Source organism: Seriola dumerili, unplaced genomic scaffold, assembly GCF_002260705.1.
Source record: "Seriola dumerili isolate Sdu_G_001 unplaced genomic scaffold, Sdu_1.0 BDQW01000193.1, whole genome shotgun sequence".
NCBI classification, from domain to species: domain Eukaryota; kingdom Metazoa; phylum Chordata; class Actinopteri; order Carangiformes; family Carangidae; genus Seriola; species Seriola dumerili.
In genome coordinates this window covers 228,412-250,107 of record NW_019174448.1, presented here as the reverse complement: position 1 = coordinate 250,107, position 21,696 = coordinate 228,412, and the positions used below count along the sequence as shown (strand labels likewise).

The window sequence follows — 21,696 nt, the reverse complement described above, 5'->3', positions numbered from 1 at the left end:
TCAGGGAGCGACCCTGAGTGCCTGCATCATTGTTTCCAAAGGTTTCCATTTCTGCCCGTTTAGCCGACAACGCAACCCCCGAGTTTTCAAATATAAAGAGATCCAGGCGCTCGAGAACTCGGGGAGTGGTGTGGGTGGCAGGTGCTAACAAAAAATCTTAAACATAGTCATTGCACTGGTCTGCACTTGACTTGGATTTGTCTTGAAACGTTGCGTTGAGATCTGTTTATACGAGACGTTTGACTTGGATAACTACACTGGAGCTTACACACTGCAATAGCACTCGGTTTTAGGAAATTAAACTCATTAAACTCAAGAGTATTTTTTTTCTTTTATCCTTATAATCTTTTCTGTTTTCTGAGTTAAATACAGGCAGGAGGTGATGGGGCTGTCGGTAAGGATAAGTGAAGGCCATTAGCTGATGGTCCTGAAAATCATTGTTGGCTGAAACATATTTTAGAAGCGACATTAGCAGGTGCGGTACCTTTGAGAACAAATGCTTGGAAAGAGCATAATTAGAGACTTTTACAGGGCTTTGAGTCAGCAGGCCTGAGATGGACTGTAAACAGAATTGATGCTGGATGGAGAGCTTTTGGCCGCAGTCCACATAAACAGGAATAAATGACTTGGCCGAGACGGAGTCAGCGTCATCCATAAAACATCGACCGGCCGCGGGCGGGGACGGTCATGCTGCTGTAATGACAATGATGTTGTCGTCTCTCATATTTCCATAACTCCACTGGAGACGCGGCGAACAGGACAAGCTGATGGACTCCTCAGACAGTAAGTGAAAGTCACCGAATGCAGATTGGATCCTCATCCGCGACACATTCTGATTCAATCTCTATGAAACGTGCCGCCGTGGAGTCTCAAGTGACAAAAGCATGACAAAGGCAAACACGTGGGGCTGCGCATCACGGGGGGGCGCCGGCTTTAACAACAGCAAATCAGGGCAATCTAAAATGTAATCACAGACTTGAAATACAAAAAACATTGTTAAAAAAAAAAAAAAACCCAAAGTAAATAGCTGTTCCTCAGCAATGACGAGGACAAGTGCTCAGCGGGAGAAGAGCTGAATTCAAACCACTCAGCCCCCCTCTTCTGTCTGACAACAGAGGCGAGCCATTAGCCGCCGAGAGCTGGACGGCCGATCAGAAAAAAAATGTTTAATTCCCTTCTGTTTCTGCTGCGGAACAGAAAAGCCAGAGGGGTCTTTCGGAGGCTCAAAGTTTTCTCCCCGAGACAGTAACTGAAAGCCAAGGGTCCTGCTTTTCTATTCAGCAGAGCTGCAGCTCAGGGCTCAGGGCTGAGTCGAGAGAAAGTCCATCCATCACAGGGTCATTACGGGCCTGATTAGTCTCCTGCTTTAAAGCTTAGTAATCCAACTTTCAGAAAGTCTATTGTCCCCTGCACAGCCTGGCATCGACAGCCACTGCTGCTGCCTGGATGGTGGGCTTGGAAGTACAAAGAGCGCCACAGAGAGGGGCCGCACTCTGAAAACCGAGGATTCATTGGCTCGGGTTTGTTGAATCCAGGCAGAGCCAATTAATCACTTCTTTTCTTTTCTTTTTCCTTATTCTTATTCTTGCACTTCTCTCTTCCGCGCCACTCCTCGCAGTTTGGTTGATCTGCAGACCACTTCAAAGTGGTCTCAGACTTTTAGACCCCACTGCACAGGACTGCGGCTCATTTCAAAGACAGGTTCCTCAGCTGCATGCCTCCAGTGTTAAAGCTTGAGCTTCAATTTGAACTTGAACATCCAGAAATCCTGCGAGGTAACATCAGTAAGCTGCAAACAGTACGTTCATGTTTTTACCGCCACAGCTGCTCCGTGATAAAACACATCAGACAGAAAAATAAAGGACCACAGAAAGAGAGCCATGAGGTGGTGTTGCACTCACTAGCTGCCACTTCCTGTTTCAAACACCCAACGCCAGAATGTGTGCTCCTTGAAATCACAGCCACTTTTTGTGTATTAAATGCACAGTATGTAACTCCTGCAGCTAGGGGTCTCTCAACCAAAACAATAACAAAAGACAGCCTTGGGTGAAATAGCGTGGGATCATGGGAGTTGTTGTCTTCCCCACTCAGTTTGGATTCCTTCAGTGTGAGTGGAGGTTTTTTATTTTTACCAGCAGCTGAATTCTCCACAGAGGTCTCCTCCTCTCCACAACAAACACACCAGGGGATTATAACCAGTAACAACACTGAATAAAGCTGTTTCACTTTTAAAGCCACTGTTTTTCGCCGACACTCACTTTTTAGTTTCAATCGTTTCTCTGATAACTTACGAAACAAACGTTAAATTGGTTTTTACCAGCAGCTGAATTATCCGCAGACATTTCCTCGTCTCCATAACAAACAGACCAGGGGATTTGAAAACGACCAAGGTATAAAAAGTGTTTGTGGCTTAAAACTGGATAAAAGCCAACTTCAAATCAAGGTTTGAGAATTGATGGATGGGATTTTAATGTGGAAAAGTTACATTTTATAACTTTAATATGGGAATATTGGTGTATTTTCACCCTGATGTAAATATTCTTCCTCTTCTAACAGCACAGCACTGAAACAAGGCCTTTCTTCTTCTTCTTCTTCTTCTTCTACCATGGTGGGAAAAGATCATATCTCTGCAGTAGTTTGTACCCTTCTCCCTGCTTTTCTTTACTCTTGACTTTAGTCTCTACTCCGTGGCGATCTACCTGCGTGGAGCAAACAAGCAGCAACAAGGAGGAAGCAGTGACAGCGATACTGCTGGGGCTCGTCCAGAAGCACTTGACATAAATCAAGGACACTGTCTCTCTCTCTCTCTCAGCTTTCCATCAGGCTGTCCATCCTGCTCTGTCTAACTAATGACAGAATGCAGCATCAGGACGTTTTACAGTAAATGGATACTGATATGTGAGTGTGTGTGTGTGTGTGTGTGTGTGTCTGTGTGTGTGCGTGTAGGATGATATTGATTTACAGAAGGGGGAGAAAAAAGCAGAGGAGTTGAAGTGCACCATCCGTACGCAGCCAGACAAACAGAGCTGCCCTCCAAAAAACCCGACTGTAGTGAGTGTGTGAGCAGAAAAACTGAGCGGCAAAAGTATGACTGTTATAGATCATAGGTGTGTGTACGATCCTCCACATCGAGAGATTGACAGAGCGGTGAGCGCTGCCTGCAGGACACACACACAAACACACAGAAGTGTATTTCTATACTTGTCACGACGCCTCATCAACACAACACGTTCCCAGAGTCCATTAACGAGTCCTTCACAACCACATCGATGACACGGACCTGAACCCTGTTCTTAACCTTGGTTTTAACCACAAAATGTTCTCACTTTCCAAAATGTCCTTACTCGCAAGGTCTAAAGCCGGTCTGCACACACACACACACACACACACTAATATCTCTTGTCTGTCTAGACATCTTCAATACTGGATGAAGGGTACCACCTTGTCTCCTGTTCTGCGTGTGTGTGTGTGTGTGTGTGTGCGCTTATGACTTAGCTGCCACATTTCCCTCATGCCCCCCCCCCACGGACACAGAGGAATGCACTCGTTGCCATGATAATTGCGTCCTTGTTATAAAAACCTCAGCAGCAGCGGTGACAGAGGAGCGATGACAGGGGAGCGATAGCGGCGGCCGACCCGCTCCGTGTTGAACGGCGGTTGAACGCGCACGGATCAGTCTGAGCCTCCAGCAAAACTATTTTCAGGGGCAAAGTCAACAGATCACACTTATGTGGACACGTCAAGTGCGAATGCCGAAGTTCAGGCAATTAAAGTTTCCAAACACAGTGGATGTCTCTGTTCGGACGGGGTTATCTCAGAACATCAGAGAATATATAACGTCACTCAAACGTGAAGAAAAACCTTTAAAAATCCACTCTGCAGCTGCGATAGAAATGAATTTACCTCTAATCTCACCACTTACCACTAAAGATACAGAAATCAGTCCTTGAGCTTATTTTAATAAACCAATTTATGTAATTTTAAAATGGTTATAACTAAAAAAAAACACATCAAAGCGGTCGCTGCTGGCTGAGGAAGAGAGAGAGAGGGAAAGTGAACTCCAAAATGAGTGGAAATGCAAATGAAATTCTGAGTATCCTTAAAAAAATATTATTTACAATTTAAATGTAACTTTAAATCCCACAGTAACAGATGTTACTGTGGGATTTAATGGACAAGTGAAAATGTTTTTATATCTGAGCCTTTATGCATCGATTCACCAGTCAGTGATTTCTGTGTAGATTTGTCGGCATGTGCGTAGATGCTTATTGCAGTCTCACTTTTAATTGGTTTCTTTGTGAATTTCTGCATTTTGACTTATTACCCAAGATGATCACAGAACTTCATCCCGTGTTTACAGAGGGATCGATGCAGGCGTTTTGACCCACTGAGGAGTAGAAGTCTTTCAATCTAAAAGTATATTGGTTGTTTTGTTTTTTTAAATTATTTATTTGCTGTTTAAATTTAGAAAAATGTTTTGATGTTTGCAGCATCTCAGTTTTTGTTGTTTCTTTTTCACTGCACTCGTTGTGTCTAAGCCTCAGCCACTGTAGAAGTTTTTCAAGCAGAACTTTTTCTTTCTTTTACGAGAAAAATCGTTTTAGTCTCTCTGTCCTAGAAACTAGTTATTTAAGAGACTCTAGACCTGTGCCACAACATGATATAAACCGATTCCTTCAGCATTAATGCAGGTTAGATGCAGGATCAGCTGCTATTATGAAAAAGCATGAAGTCACCACACAAACATCAATCATCAGCCCTGAAGCATTAATCTCCCATCCTGCCCCTGTGCCCGTCCCACCTTCTGATTGATGTGGACTTGCAGGAGAACGTTCCTGTAGCTGTGGCCGTCATTGACCTGCAGCACGGCGCCGTCCTCCGTCCCCTCCGAGCCGTCGTGCACGTACTGGATCTGCTCCCGCGACAGCTCCTCCAGCTTGAATCTGCCGAGCGCGCGGTCGCCGTGGACGCGGGTCAGCCGGCCGTGCCGGGGCGGTTCGATGACCATCACCAGAACGTCAGCCGGGTTGTCTGGGTCGTCAACCTGCAGGACCGACTTGGTGACGGTTGCCAGGGCGCCGCGGCCCTCCACGGGTAAAGGAGTGAGAGCGGTGACCCTGGGAGGCTGGAAACGATTCAAAGAGAAAAGGGAAAGGAAGAGAGGCTGAGAGTGAGGACATGGCTTGATACAACAGAGAAGAAAGATTAGATTTAGACAGAAAGAAACAACTTGTTTTTACGGTAAAAAGCAAAGTCTAAGTGTTGGAAATTGTAAAAACTTATAAAGGCCGGCTGAGAGCGCAGCATGAAGACATGAAGGCAATTCCTCCCCGAAAACACCCTGGTTTTTTTCCGGATGATGAATTTTCTCCTGGAGGGTCAGGGCACGGGGGCCGTGCAGTCCTGCCGCTGAGGAGATGAAGAAGATGAAGGTACGGGGGAGGGTGAGCAGGGCGCCTCATTAAGCTGCACTCAGCCGTACCTGCAGTCTCGCCGCGGCTGGAGGAAAGTTTCATCTCGCTAACAAAGTCATTTTTTCAGAGCGCCGGCGAGAGTGGGAGGCGTCCTAATGCGAGCAAGGGCATGACCGTGTGTCTGTCTCTGTCTCTCTGTACCTCTACGTTTGGAATAAAGTGACTGAGGATCAGACTGTGGATATTCGTCAGGCTCATCCTCCCTTCTCTGGGAAAATAATCAGTACTTGGATTCTGCACATTTTTCTTTTCTTAAAAAGAGATTAAGCAACATTAAAGAATCACTTTTATCATAATTTCATCGTCTTAATGGTTGGTTAGTTTACACAGTTGTCTATGTGTAAAGAATAACTGAATATATACTAATGTAAATGTACCACAAACTACATAAACATGAACTTTTAACTTTAGAACTAGTCGATAAATCTCCTTGAAGATAGAAGTGCTTTTGCATCTTGTGTGTTTGTTTGAATATGTGACACAGAAAACAAAAAGTAAAGGCTGGCGAGGATGCAGCTCATATTAATACGACTCGCCGACAAACACATTTGTTAGCGGCCCAACCTGGCAGCGATGGAGGCACAGGTAGAGACGCATGGGGCTGTCTCCTCTGCCGCGGCCCCTAAATCAAACCGGTCGTCAGGCGGGGAGCTCCGAGCTGCTCACCCTCAACGCGGGGCTCGGGTCCGACTCGTCGCCTTCGCCGGCTGCTGGCCGAGCTCCAGCTCTTTGACATTACGGCAGCAGCTTCACAGCAAAGTGGGGAACACACACAAAACAAGCTGGCGCCGGAGAAAACAATGACTCCCACACTGTTTGTCTTCGTAACCGCAGTGATCTCTGGCTGAAATTGCGAGACACAGAGCTGAAACAAAGCTTAAAAACTCAGAGGGAGCATGTTGTTATCCGCAGCCCCTTTGCCACCCCTTTGTGTTCTGTTGGGGGGCTGTTTTGGCGACAAAAATTTAGACGTCAGAGGAATTATCTCCAAGAGACAGGCGACTGGGCCCTCGGGCACCCACCTAAATCCTGTGTCGTCACTGCTGCAACTCGTAGGAGGAAAAACAAAAGGTTTTGGAAAAGCACAAGTGGGGGCTGGAAGTGGGTGTGTGTGTTCTGCTTTTAAATCGTGCAAAGACACGCTAGCTCACTGAAGGGAACCGGCAAAATCCCCCCCCCCCCCGAGGCAGACACAAAACAAACACAAACATAGGCACGCTCAGGTGGGAGGGCTAACCTCTTATCCTCACCTCACAGGTGAGGGAGAGGTGACGTTCATATTTGGGGGAGAGCTGTCGTCACCCATGGGGCCCTTGGGGCTCAGCAGCACTTCAAGAAGATTTTTTTTTTGTTTGTTTTTTTTTGTGCTGTTTCCTGAGGTGTTTTTTTTTCGTTTGTTCTTTATTTTGTTTTGTTTTTCCTGCTGCGTTCGTGCGTATGCGTATTCAGAGACATGACAGGCAGAGTGGCAGCATTTCCCAAGTCGATTTCAACCTCGTCTGCCTGTGAGCCTCTCGGTTTGTAACAATGCCTGTTTTTATCTGCAACTGTCCTTTCATGTTTTTGTGTCAAGCTGTCACGAAACACGACTGTTGCATTTCCTTTTAAACCTGAACCCACGGTCAAAAAAGGGAAGTATAGCGGAAGTATAGTACATTTTGAAACAGTATAGCGCACGGACCTATAGACACCAAAAAACCCAAGGTAGACGACGCCTCGGTGTTGATTCACAGCTCAGCGTCTACAGCAGGATTTCACCCGAGCAAAGTCACACGTCTCAGAAACTTTAAGATGAAAATGTCGGCTACAAAATAATATGCCACGAGCAGGTATCAGACTCTTTTCTCTCTTTTTCTTTTTCAAACGAAGCACCCACTCCTGTCAGAACCGGGGGGGGGGGGCTATCTGCAGCTCTGATCTTTCATTCCTGAGACTAATGCAGTCTAAAGTGCCCGCTGGCTGGGGATCTGATGGGGGTTTCAATCAACTATTTATTCCTTTTTTTTTCCCTTTCAAGCTTTTAGTTATACAAGGGGGGCTTGTTAAGCGCAAATGGTCTTTTTTTTTTTTTTTTCTCCACACCGCGCTGCCTTAGAGTCAATCTGTTCAACAGTGCAGCGTTCAACAACAGACAGTCTGTGCTGTTGCTGATAATGACATAAAAAGCTAAAAAATGCACTCAAGTCTAATGAGAGCTGTGGTAAAAAAGGAAAAGGTGGTGAGACTCTGTGTGAGACAAATGCACAAATACGGAAAAGATCTACAATTTCAAGAAAAGGCCAAAGGTGAATTTGCAACAAGGGTGTAAACAACGAGAACACTGAAGGTTACATCAGTGTTTGTGATGCTCTCTGATGTCGAATGAAAGGAGCAATCACTCGAGACTCTGTGGCTCTGTGTTTCTCTCTGTGACTCGTTTGTACCTACGTTGTTTCTTTTCGGAGTGAAAGAAGTCACTAAGATTGAGGCGATATTTGTTTTCACTAATGTCTCTAAAGATCAATGTCTCATCTCGCAGAATCCAACAAACTCCTGAAAACTCCAGACTGAAAAAGACAACAATAACGTTCGCCGCGTCCTCAGAACGACCTGGACGACTGTTGTTGAAGAGAAGACCGGTTCGGGTGTTTTCTGATCGGCTTGATGTTTCGACGTGTTTGTGTTGTGTTTGTGTTAAAACAGTGAAAATCGGCGGCTATAGAGATGAACTAATCTCGCCCTGGCGTAATAAAAGCGCTGCACAAAAAAAAAAATTGCTCAACCAGCTGTCAGTCTTAAACACAGTCACCGAGGTTGTGTCGTGTTACGCGCGTAAATCACCGTGCTTTCCTCACAAGCTGATTCTGCTAATATTGAACGAGGAAGTTAATCAAGTGATGGTTGTAATTGAGCAGTCGCCCTAAATGCACCCATATACTGTAGCTCCACTCAATCACCGCCTGCAAACAGCTCTGTGAGCTCTGTGTCTACAGCACTAATTTACTCAGGGTCCAACTCAAGTTTAAGAAATCAGTCACGTATGCTCATAAAGTTTGCTTTATCACTACAGAGACCTTGAGAAATACAACAGTTTGCACTGATGTGGCACAAAACACTGTCTCAGCTGTTTAAATTCCACCTATTTAAGGTTTTTAGGAGCCGCTCTGAGTCAAGTTTATTCAGTTATTTATTTCGTTTTTATGTATTATTTATACTTATACACTTAACAATACCAAAGCTGCCTTTTAAGGAGGAATTCTGTTTGGAAGTCTGCGCTTAGCGACACATTTGGACGACTTTGTTTTTTTCCAAATAAAAGACAAATGAGACATTTTCCACTCAGGTAATTACATCGTGACGTGAGATTGTTAGGCACGTTTTTTCGGCTCTGCTATGCCGTGTCAACCATCTGTCACTTTAGTCTCTTCAGCTTCGTCGTCTCTCTGTTTATCTCTGGGTCACACAGGCACAGAGCAGAGTAACACAGCTGTCACACTAACCCATCAACCAATCTCAGGGAGGGGGGGGGACTTTAATCCCTCGCTCCTCATTATTTTATATATTTGTGCCAAAAGCAGAGGTCGCCTCGACACCGGCCACGACCTGCTGTCAGGCCGCCGTCGGCCACTTACAGCTCCGGGCGTCACTCCGTGGTGGGCGGGGTCTCGTCACAGGATGATGCGGCAACATGAGAAACGGCTCCAACCTAGTAACATACACGTCTCTGTACTTTATGCCTGTGGGTTGGCATGGCAACCATACAGGAGCTTCTCAATACTGTTATCCTGTATCAAAGGCAAATGATTATTTAGCCTCCGACTCATCTGATTGATCGTGTGTTTAGCTATAATGAGATCGTGTTGGGAAGCCTACCAGGTAAATACACTATCTAGCTGGATTATCAGATGCAAATGCAGATGCATTTTCCCCACAGCTTTTTTTTTAAAAACTGTCAAAAACTCACAAAGAAGTTTGTGTAAGCCAAGAGCTTTCTGAGGCAGAGTAAGATTTTGTAGGACAGTCAAAGAGGCCATGGGCAAATATTCAGAGTGTTTCTGACCCACTTATAAAACAGTACAAATCACCAGAGCACAGAAAAAAAAAAAAAGAGATTCTAAAAAGGAGTTTCTTTAATTTGTTCACAGAAGGTGAATATTTACCTCTGGCTGTGTCAGTTTATCCATTAGCTACAAGCTGAGAAACTTCCAAAAGAAAGACGTCACGCCCTCGGAGCACAACAGTCTAAAAGTAGCAGGCTGTGTTGGAAACTAAAGACTTAATGTCAAGCAATGTCTTCACTCTTCAGTGTTCATGTTTGCAGCATCATGCACAATGGGAGAAAACAGCTAATTTTTTATTAGATTATATGAGATATCTCCATATGTAGCTACATTTAATGATGCAACAGTTCAAAGTCATGCTCAAGTTTATACGACATTTTTAAGACGGGTTTGTTGATTTAATGTGTTTTTTGAAAGAGATATTCAAATGTTAATGTTGAGAGTGTCTGAATAAATGAGGGGAGAGCTGTAGAGAGTGTGTTTTTGTGACCGTACCTGCACTGAAACAGCTTGAACCTGGACGGTTTCCGGTTGAGAAAACAGCTGGGGGTCAGCGACACGCAAGGTGAACTCACCGGTCCTGCAGAAAGACAGGAAGACAGAAAGGCAGAAAGAGGTTAAAGTTACTTCTCTCTCTTGTTCTTGCAATGAACACGAGCTGGGAAGCAGCCCTCAGGTAGCCCTGCAGGTTTCTGGGAAAATGAGTCCTGTGAGGCTGACATAGTGTGTAGTCATTAGACCTAATCACCCCAGCGCTGTCTAGGGGAGTGGAGGGCAGTAACACACACACACACGCACGCACATGAACGTACACACACCAGCCCACCTCCTCACACACTCTCATCACCACCAATATCTCCTCTCACCGCGCTGCCTCAGCATCATCAAAGACAAGGCTTATTACCCACAACCCCCCCTGGGGCTGGAGCTGGGACATGGCCGCCTGCAGCTGAAGACCACATGACTAAGCAGGTTAAGTGGGTATTAGTGACGACTGAGGAAAAACCATAAAAAAAAAAGTGTATATAAAGGTATGTTAGTAGCTTTCTTCACATGAAAATATCACTGTTACATTAATTTGTTATCCACCTGTATATGTACTGTCTACCTTTTTATACTGGGAGCACAGACTTGGGCCCATTTACACTTGTTGTATCAAGTGACTTGTTTCTTAATTTACACTCAGCCACATTTGTGTGTCTCTGTTGATGAGATCCTCCTCCTCTAGTCCAGAGGGAGGTGGTAATGAGCCTCCAGCTGCTCTGTAACTGACATAAACACCAGAAGAAGAACAACAACAACCATTTGCTTCCTTGCTTCTTTAATGTGACAGAGAACAACGGCTCATTTCAGAGGGATTTTAATGTGACTTCTGGAGGTTTGTTTCTGGTGAAATCGGGTTTGAACAATCAGATTTTCAGTCCGTCTTGAACGCGTTTTATAGTTTGCTCTTTTGAGATGGGAGAGCGATCCGATCTACCCAAGACGCACAAAGCGACTCAGTGTAAATGGGGTCCCAGTCTCCGACAGTCTCCAGCTTCGACAGTCGATACCTTTTTCAGCGCCTGACTCGAGCGGGGCAGCGTCTCCGTGTGTCCTGCAGCTGTTTCTCTTTAAAATTCATCCCCTCACATCACACATTCTGCAGTGCTTTTCAACAATAATAAAACTCTTCTTTTTGAAATTACAATTTCTGGCAACTAAAGTGTAATTTGTCACAGTTTTACAGCATTTGTTATGGTTGGAATAATTACAACGCATTAAAGATGTATTGGACGGTTTATTAAAATAACATAAGGGATGTATTTCTGGGGAAAAAAATGTCATAGTACTTCTAAATCTAATTTTATGCGCATGTTATAAATGTGACATGTATATTTGTTGTATTCATTATGGATGAGAGATGGATTTTTTTCAATGCAGCCTTGAGACAAATGTGGAAAAGTGTTTGATCTTTGTGTGTATGTGTGTATAAATACTTCCCAATAGTACAGTGCGCCCTTCCACATATAAAGTACAATTTGTGTCTGTGTCTTGACATGTGTCATGTTCTGCCGAGGCAATAACGAGTTAAAGTACCTTCTTTTGAAACCTGAAATGAGTTGACTTCTCTTCGCCCCCGCCACACTAGAATGACAGAGAGCATACATCCGCCAAGGCCAAACAATCCCACACACACGTCCATCAGATCCTGATTATTATCTGAATCTGTACAAACTCATAGACGTCAACGCCATAAATATGTCTGATTATTTTTATTTATTTTTTTATTTTTTTATATCAAGATCCAAACAATATCTCCTGAGAGACTGTGGAAAAATGTACGGTGGCCCCGAGAGCTCAACACACTGCATCTTAAGAAAAGAGGAAGCATCATGCATCACAAACAAATTCAGAAGTGTTTCCAGGGGACGCAGAAAAGTGATGAACCGGGCTGGGACGCACCTGTTGCTCAACGCTTTGTGAGCACTGAACAACAAGTGCACATGGATGTATTACAACACATCCCAGCCAGGTTCAACACTTTTCTGGTGTAGATGTTTTCTGAATTTGTTTGTGTTGTGTCTGTTTTCATGTGTTTTCTTCAGGTGCAGTGCGTTGAGCTCTCAGTGCCACCGTAAATCAGCCTCTCTTAACAGGATCGGCACCTGAATTGGCTCATGCCTCCACCAAGTTCACTGCAAATCAGTTCGGTACGTTTTGAGTAATCTTGCTGACACACAAACAAACACGGGTGAAAACATGACCTCCTTGGCAGACTAGTAATTATGTTTTATCTGTTGTTGTATGTGAGTCGCTGCAGTGTGTTCGTGCTCAAGAGAGAGAGAGAGAGAGAGAGAGAGAGAGAGAGAGAGAGAGAGAGAGAGAGACAACATTTTTGTCACTCTTAACTCTAAAGAGAATCAAACCTGAGAGCATTTGATTTTGGCTCTGTGTCATCAGGCATTATCCCCCACTCTACATAATTTGAAAAATATGGCTGTAATATGCAGATTTAATCTTATTTAGGATTTTACGTTTTAACTGTCTCCATTAATCTAATGGCTCAAAAACTGGGCAGCGGACCATATTTTTCTACTTCACTGGCATGCTGCCATTTTAAACCCGAGACCAGCTGAGTCAGGATGGACTAACGTTTTGAACATGACAGCTCTGATTGGCTGAACGGATGCCACGACGCCACAGATTTGTCACAGGGAAGATGCCAGAGCAGGGCAGCTGTAGTGAGGAGCACTGGCCCCTCTTTTTTATCCTCTGGGTAATCAGACTGGGGTCAAACACAGTGGAAATGCAGAATATGCAAATTTGGCCACATTAAGTGAAACGTGTAAATGTAATGCATCTCCAATCTATGGGGAGGTTAATGGAAATGAACTTTCCAGCCAGGAAGCCGCATAAATCAAACAGGCGGCAGGCGGCTCAGACAACAACTGGAGCAGGGGAAAAAAAAATGAAATGTCACGACACTCGTGGATGAGGAGGAGGGAGACCAAAGTGTTTGATGTCAACTTTAATAAAGGTAAATATCAAAAAAGAGGTTGCAGGTGTCATAACTTTGATAATGAAAGGATACATTTATTTTAACACCAGATGCATTTTAAGTGATGCGTATAAACTGGATAGTGTGGGGGAAAACACACCCGTGTACTGTTATGCAGACAGGTGACAAATGGAAGGGGAAAATTGAATTAATATATGGGGAAACGTAAATAACTTCAGTGCCACCAGATCTCCATCAACAGCTCGAAAACTTTGAGGTGACGTGATCATCAGACATGAGAATGACAGGTTTACTGACGCTCCATCAACCAGTGTCAGACCCATTCATGTGCGACAGGCGTCACAGGTGAACCTCTAGCTGTCACAATAACAAGACACGCAATCTTATGGTGCACTTCCATACTCGCATTGTGTATGTATGAGCACACTTCTTCTCTTGCTTACCTCTCTCACTCTCTCTCCCTTTAAATGCCAATATCCTTAAAGGTCCCATATAGTCTAAAGGTCTCTGTCCATGTGTAGTGTGATTATAGATCAGGTCTAGCTTCTATATTAATACTGTGAAAGTATCAAAGCCTCAGTCCACAGAGAAATGCACACAGCCTGTATTCAGAAACTGAGCCTTAAAACCAGCCGTCAGGACTTCTGGAACTTTGTGATGTCACAACAAAGCAGTCACCAAGCCCCGCCCACCTGAAACTGCCATCCAACCTTGTAGGATTTGGTTTCTCTGAGTGTTTTTACCTGAAATCTGATATATTTTTATTCCAGAACTTAGAAAACATTAAGCCAATCAGAGGAGAGGCTCAGAGCTTCTCTCTCTTCTGATTGGCTCACCGACCTGTTGTTACTAGAGCTCCAGAGAGAAGCCTGAGAGAGGAGATGTAAAACTTCACTGAGATGGTCTTTGGTTCTTAAAACCACAAATATATCTTCTTATGGATCAACACTTCAAATAAAACACAGAAGAAGAAGAAAATGTGTGACCTTTAAATAAATTTCCATCTCTTATATTTGTAGAAAAAGCAACAGTTACAGTAAATTGTACTGTCACACTTCAACCAACCGAGTCAACCAGGAGGGCAGCCTACATCAAAGAGCCCATTCATTGGAAAGTTGACCCACGTCAGTCAAGATCAGGAGGTTGTAAACGAGGGTCGGCTCATGTGTGCCGACCCATTCAGAGCGAGGGCAGACACGGCTTTGACCCGCATCACAGTGTCAGTCAGAATCAGACATCACTCTGACAACCCTAATCAAAACACCAACTATCCTCTGGAGTCCGTTGCTCCAGTAGATTTCCACAGACATGGGGACTCTGTGCACTGAAGCTGTTCTCCACACCCAACAACTTACTCACCAAGACACTCTACTGAATGACTGTTCTCATTTTTACTCGCTACCAATCTGTTTATCTTCAGTTATTTTGCGAGGAATCGTTGGGTTTTCCTGCTTTTGAATTTGTATCATATTCTACTTTAATTTGTGATTTCCTGCATCACACACACACGCAAGCCTGATGCTGTATCAGAGACATCTTGTGGCTGCATTACTTCCCAGTTTATTTCCTGCTCCTGTGGGTGTACAGCAGAAAGAGGTCTGTGCCTGTTAGATAATGTACCCCTCCCTATATCACTGTTCAACATCTGTGGCATCCAGCGAGGTTTACCACTGAGGTTTCAGATGTTTTTCTGCTTTTAAAATTTCACCACAACCGCTGGAAATATTTGTATGTGACACCAGTCTGTCCAGGTGGACCCAAGAAAACTGTTTCCACCTCTTGTCTAACCACATCAGATCCACTCACCTGGCTTTGTCTTTCTGATGCCTGAACCGGACCCGGCCGGTTCTCAGCTCCTCCATGGTGAAGGTGTTATCCTTGGTCAGCTCTCGGCCCGCCTTCCCTCTCCTCTCCCTCTCTTCTCCTTCCTCCCCTCTGAGCAGAAGCAGCCGCCCGTTGCCCGGGCTCTGGACGAGCTGGAAGATGAGCCGCTCAGACGGGCTGTCGGGGTCCTTCACCTGAAGCAGGGTAGGGGGCAGTGGGGCAAAACCGCCGAGGGGAACCAGCAGGGAACCGTTGACCTGGAGCGTGGGCGGGTGGATGTTCACTGAGAAGAGAATGAAAAAGAAAAAGAGTGAAATTAATTACCCTTTTAAATAGATAAAAATAAAAAGATGTGAACTAAAAGTTTTGGGATAAAATGTCCAATTACTTTCATTATAGTAGATGTGATTAAAATAAAACATTTAAATGTATTAAGTGAGGAAATATTTACTGAAAAAAAAAGTTGTTTCAACAACAACTCCAGGTTGCATAATTAAATTGTAATTATAATGAAGTAGGAAAAAAAAACCTTCCTAACACAGTGCGGAAAAATACAGCCTCTAATTAATACATTTTCATGCTTTTTACAGCTTTGAATGTATCTAATTAAAATTACAGCTGTAAGTGTGTGACGAGGACAAGAGGAGGTGTGTGTGTGTGTGTGTGTGTGTGTGTGGGGGAGAGTTGGCTGGTGAAATACCAGTGAGGCATCTCGGTCTTGGCGTGGCATTTTAGAAGTTGACTTTAATTGGAAGTGACTTTGTTGAGGAACTTTTTAAAGATCAGCTCTTTTGAGAGGCCACGTTGTAATCTCATTATATCTCCCCTTAATGATGCCAATAGACACTCTAAAATCTGAAACTTCCGGCCATATAATTAAACTCACAAATAAGAATAAAGTGTATAATTTAAAGCAATAGTTTCTCAACTTTTTTTTTTTTTTTTTTTCTTGACTGGCAAAAAATTAAAAATAAATAAATGAATAAATAACAAAGCAATTTCTTTCTGGGCTATTTCCCATGATTAACTCGTGCATTAGTTGAAGTCTAGAGGCTGGAAAAATGTTCATTATTTCACAAGAAGAAAGCATTTATCACAAAGGCCAAGAGATAATATATTTCTCTATTAGAATTATGCTTTGTCACATTTCATAAATCATCTCAGAGCCACAGTGGCTCTCCTGACGGCCTCGGGCGTCTCTGCCTGCAGGTTGACATCCGCTGTTTGAACATGAAAGCAGAAAGTAAAAAGTACAAGACGCCTCTAATGACCCGACTCTGCAGACAGCGCCTTTTTTCATTTCCCAGTATTATTCGGGAGAACCAATTATTATATTACTGACAGGAAGCTGTTAATGTCAGACAGTTAATGTTGGCGGTCTGTTCTCCAAATTTCTAACGGCTGAAAAGAATGAAGAAAAAAAAACATTCCTTCTAAAAGTGGAGCCGAAGAAGAAGCAGAATTACACTTTTACTACTGTCACTACATTATTGGCCGTCGGTAATTATATTTGTAAGTTTTTTTCTTCTTGCTTTTGAACCTCACTCATCAGTAGTTTCTCTATTTTAACACTAGATGAAAGACATTTGAGTCGCGTGAATGTGAATGTGAATGTGAACTTGAAGCAATGAACCCACAGAGAATTATCTTCTACGGAGGTTTGTTTTTCAGCCTCAGGAGTTTGTGGAGACAAAAAGGAGAGTGAATATTAGACGTACATTCATCAGGTGGCTGGAAACACGACTCTTCTACATGATGCTCGGCATCTGCTAAATTGTTTTCTCTCACATATTTGGTTAAAAAAATATTCTACTACATGTTTGTCGGCTTGTTATTCGGTCGCTGCTTGAAAAAAGAAAAAAAGAAACGAATGCAGCTTTAAATGGCGGTTATTTTTTCGGTCTTAAGCAGGAACCAGTGGAATCATCACAATAATGAAGCCTTAGAAAACTCTTCTTCTTTATTTCCTGATTTAAACTCTCTGCTCTAAAGCTGATTATAGACAATTACCTACAAGAAAAACACAAGTGAAAAATAGAAATGTTCAAGCTTTTGCTTATTCTGAGATTGCACTACTTCATAAACATGCAGAGACATGGAAAGGGAGGAAGGGAAATAATAGACGTAGAAACACAGAGACATTCTCCTTTACTTGGCTGTTGTGTGCTGTATGTTGCTATAACTGCTACGTTTCAAATCTCCCCTGGGCACTGCCATTTTTGTGCAATTGACAGGTCATTAATTAGCTCATTAGACCTGACCTATATGTAGAATCAACCTGTGCAGAGACTGTCAGGAGAAACCTTTCCATTAATCTGTCAGCATAAAAACTACGTCATCCCAGTGAGTAAAGAAAGATGGTATGACTTAGCACGAAAAGTGAACTCCTAAAATGAAAGCAGAACCATCATGATGGTATTACCGTGGCAGGTTCTGGTCTTCTGGTCGGCGTAGTACCCATGTCCGCAGTCGGGGGTGCAGTATCCCTCTATGAGGTAGGTTTGGTCGCGACAAGCTCGGCAGAGTCCGACCCCATCGCACAGCGCACAGTCAGACGAGCAAGCTAGTGACGATCAATTAGTCAAGAGTGTTAGAGGTTATGTTTTGAAAGCTATGACCTTCGTTTGCTCAAAAGATATAAGATTCTATACTTTAATCTCAACCTTTTTTTATTCCTCATATTAAAGCTAAACTGATATTTTGACCAGGCACAGATACCATATTGTGAAATCATGCTGCTACACACTTATACAAAAAATATTATATAAAAAATATAGAGATAAAAACAAAGCTTAAACTCTTACGTTTGCAGACTTGCGAGGAAGCGTCCAGGAAGTAGTTTCTGCCACAGTCGAGCACGCACTGACCCTGCAGGGTGGCGTGCGGAGGTTGGCATCGCCGGCACTGTCCGGGACCTCGACACTCCACGCAGTGCTCATCGCAGCCTGGCAGAGACACAGACACACACCGAAAGCATTTAACACATGGATTAAGCCAAAGTGACATCCAAGTGATAAGAAGCTGTTGCTCCAGTTTTCTGTGGATTATATTTACATTTTAATGATGGAGGTTTGACATTTAGGAGAGCAGCTTGCATATGTTGAATGTATTACTATTGTATTATAATGTTTGTATTGTACATGACAGCTCACATACGATAAAACAGGAGCTATAAAGCACTTTAAGACCCAATCCCAATTCTGATTTTTACCCCTTGACCCTTGACCCTTGACCCTTGGAACTGAGTTACAAAGGGTAATGGTTGAAATCTACCCTGAAGAACGCGAAACGTCATCAGAAGTCTCCGATGGCTTTTACGTAAGCAGACGTAAGATTCAACATGCCGTCAAAATGTGAAAATCATGGACAAACGCGATTCTTTCACAACTTCAATTTCACGCATCAATTGATCAATTGAAAAAAAAAACAACAAAAAAACACTGCTATATTACCAGGCTATTGTTAGCGTTGCTAATGCACAAATCAGTATTAAAGATGTAACGTTAATGTTAGCTGACGTTACCGTTAGCTAGATGGCTACCGAGAATTTTTTTTTTTGTGTGGATCATAATTCATTGAAACAACATTAAACTAAAACAATATAATGGTTGTCGTAATTTTCAAATCTTTATTAACGGAGAAAATTACATTTTCGAATTTATTTGGTCGCTTGGGTCGGTTCCGCAAGCCATCCCGCCGGTGAGCCGCAAGGCATTCTGGGAAATATCTCCTAACACTCTGTTTGAAGTGTGCCCCTAAAAAAATCTTAGTTTAAAGGGCCAGTTAGCCCTTACACTCCACCCTACCCCTCTATCTCAACAAGAATCGGGACACCCTGAGCCTGAGGTTGAACACGCCAAACGGAGGGGTAGGGCTGAGTGGTAGGTGGGTGAAATGGGATTGAGCCTAAGGGTCCTCACATGAGAAACTAGACCATAACCACGAAGTACAGTAAACTGAAGATTCATAGAGACACCATCAGTGCTGAGACTTGTAAAGGGGCTCTCAAGAAACCTTGTGGGTCCCCTGATTAACTGTTTTAATAAGAAATAGGTGATAAAAAAAAATAAAAATAAAAGAGGAACAGTTGAAGGATAAATACATGCAGCTACAGTAGCAACAGCTGCACATAGCTGCACCGTGCGTTGGTGGACTGACCGAGGCATCTGTCTCCGTCTCGATAGGAGCCTGGGGAGCACCCCTGGGTGCAAACTCCGTCCTGCAGCACGTAACCCTCCATGCACTGCAGACAGTCAGTCCGCAGAGGGCCTTTACAGGCGTTGCAGCTCCAGTCGCACTCTGGTAACAGCACGGATGGGAAGGCGGGAGGAGGAGGAGGAGGTGGTGTGTGTGTGTGTGTGTGTGTGGGGACATTGGGATTAGAAATGAGGGGATTTTGAAGGGGAGAGCAAAAGGTGGGAACAGAAAGAAAGAAAGAGAGAGAGGGACAGAGAGAGACAGAGAGAGAGAGAGAAAGAGATTAATAAACTCTTTTTCAGCAGGGGATTTATTTTAAACCCATTTGTCTCTTTCTCTCTTTTCACCTGCACATCTGCTCTGTTTGTGTTCCACATTAATATTGGCAAGAAAATTTAACACAATTAGGACAAATAAAACTCTGCAGCAATTACACAGATTATTATACAGAGCATACAGTGCTATGCTAAACACATTATCATTATAACAATGACATGCCAAAGGGCCTACAGCCATGCTCGTGGCTCTGTGAGGCTGTGATGCTCTTTGTAAAGAAAACCAAATCAATAAGATGGATTACTAAGTAAATAAATGGGGACTTTCCTCAGCAGATTTATTATCATATCATATCATTCGTTCAGTAAAGATCAAGAACTATCAGATGATCACCAAACTCATTAGGATACATTGTCTGATAAGCATAAATATCATCACTTGTAGACACTGGGCCTGGAGATATGTTGGTTTTAGTAAAGTAGAGGACTGATCAATGAACTAATTAACTGATAATATGATACTAACTGATATTACTAACAAATACCACCTTTGTTTAAAGGTCCCATATTTTCCTCTTCTTCTGTGTTTTATTTGAAGTGTTGATCCATCAGAAGATATATTTGTGGTTTTAAGAACTAAAAAACCATCTCAGTGTAGTTTTACATTTCCTCTCTCAGGCTTCTCTCTGGAGCTCTAGTAACAACAGGTTGGAGAGCCAATCAGAAGAGAGGAGGCTCTGAGCCTCTCTTCTTGATTGGCTGACTCTTTTCTGAGTCGAATCGAAATATAAAGGATAAATAAAATAAATAAATATATAAAATAAATATAGCATAATTCAGAATTCAGAGAGAATCCAAATCCTGCTAGACTGGATGGTGGGTCTAGGTGGGCGGGGCTTGGAGCATGGCTGAGAGTAGTGACTGCTTTGTTGTGACATCACAAAGTTACAGTAGTCACGACAGCAGGTTTTAGGGCTCATTTTCTGAATACAGGCTGTGTGCGTTTCTCTGTGGACTGAGGCTTTGATACTTTCACAGTATTAATATAGAAGCTAGACCTGATCTATAATCAAACAACACATGGAGATCTACCTTTATACAATATAGGACCTTTAAATCATTTGAGTTTTTATATATTTTTTCATCATTTTGTCTTAAAAACTACATGAGAAGTAGTTTAACATCTTAAACTTTATTATTATTTATATTAATTTTATTATTATGTAACAGTGGTAGAGTAGGAAGCCGACCACTGTGAAAAAATGGAAAAGTGGAAGCTTCCACAGGGTTTTACTGAGGATCCAAAGGGAGCCAAGAGGTAAATCCGGGGTTGCTCATTAGGAAAACATCACAGAAAAAAAGCGAAATGAATGTAGCTTGTTGGTAGAAGTGCTGAGGGTTTTTTTTTTTTCCTCTCAGGGAACTCTGAAAGGTCCTCTGTGGCTGCGAACTGAAAGCTCCCAGAGGTTTCCTCAAAGCCCTTTTAGTTTTCAGAGAGCAGCTAGCAGTGCTGCTTTCTAACACTCTGGGTTCATCCGAGGTTCACTGGATTATCCAGGTACTTGCTGGTGGGAGAAGAAAACAGCATCACGAGTCAGATGACTAAAACCACCTGTGGAGATGGGAGGCACTGCTACAGCAGCTGCCTCACAGGAAATCAAACTGTGTATCGAGCCACTAGCAGTTAGCTTAGGTGCTAATCCCGTAACAGACATGGGAAGTGGTGGTTCCACCTCAGGGGCCTGCTCCTTCTGGCCCCCGAGACGTGGAAAAATCTCATTACGCTGAACCAAATTGCTGATAAAGGGAAGTCTATGAGGTGACCTTTGTGGGAAGTAAGCTTTACATGAAACGGCTTTCTGTGAATTAGAGCGGATATCTGCGCTAAGCCTGCATGACAACGCAGCCGGGCTGGGTACATTCTGAACTTAAACGCTATCTAGTCATTTTTCTTTGAGATAAGCACAAAGGAAAATGGAGGCAAAACATTTTTCCACACGTCTTATTTGTGAGTCGGCAATAACACGGCGTGAGATTCAGCCTGAGTGGATGCAGCCCGGGCTGGTTAGTGGCTAAATGAACACAGTTACTGTATGAACAGTGGAAAAAAAGACAAGTTATTCAGTCAGGACACAGATCCTCTGAGGCTCATTCATCAAACCCTCGGTGCGCCAGAAGATGTAATAGTGAGTTAGAACGCACACACACAATATTTAGGATTTGCATATCTGGTCCCACAGTTTATTACATGATCGATGGACCCCATAAACTCAGTGTAGCACACTGCAGTACACGCAATATGGATGGAGAGTAATAAATGAATATCATAAAAAGGGGGACTACATATCCTCGTTGTTAATTTAGTGTCTCCCCTCGCCCTCCCT

General features: G+C 43.3%; 1 protein-coding gene across 1 annotated transcript in view; it reads right to left on the bottom strand.

The window, feature by feature from the left end:
- The window catches only part of fras1 (Fraser extracellular matrix complex subunit 1), a 228,899-nt gene that overhangs the window by 57,822 nt on the left and 149,381 nt on the right, over nucleotides 1–21,696 (bottom strand). The window contains exons 23-28 of the mRNA XM_022753768.1: nucleotides 18,999–19,139; nucleotides 17,645–17,785; nucleotides 17,263–17,403; nucleotides 14,823–15,123; nucleotides 10,010–10,094; nucleotides 4,802–5,125 (exon numbers count right to left, since the gene is read on the bottom strand). Coding sequence (XP_022609489.1) covers nucleotides 4,802–5,125; nucleotides 10,010–10,094; nucleotides 14,823–15,123; nucleotides 17,263–17,403; nucleotides 17,645–17,785; nucleotides 18,999–19,139 — 1,133 coding nt within the window. The remainder of the gene's footprint in view (nucleotides 1–4,801; nucleotides 5,126–10,009; nucleotides 10,095–14,822; nucleotides 15,124–17,262; nucleotides 17,404–17,644; nucleotides 17,786–18,998; nucleotides 19,140–21,696) is intronic.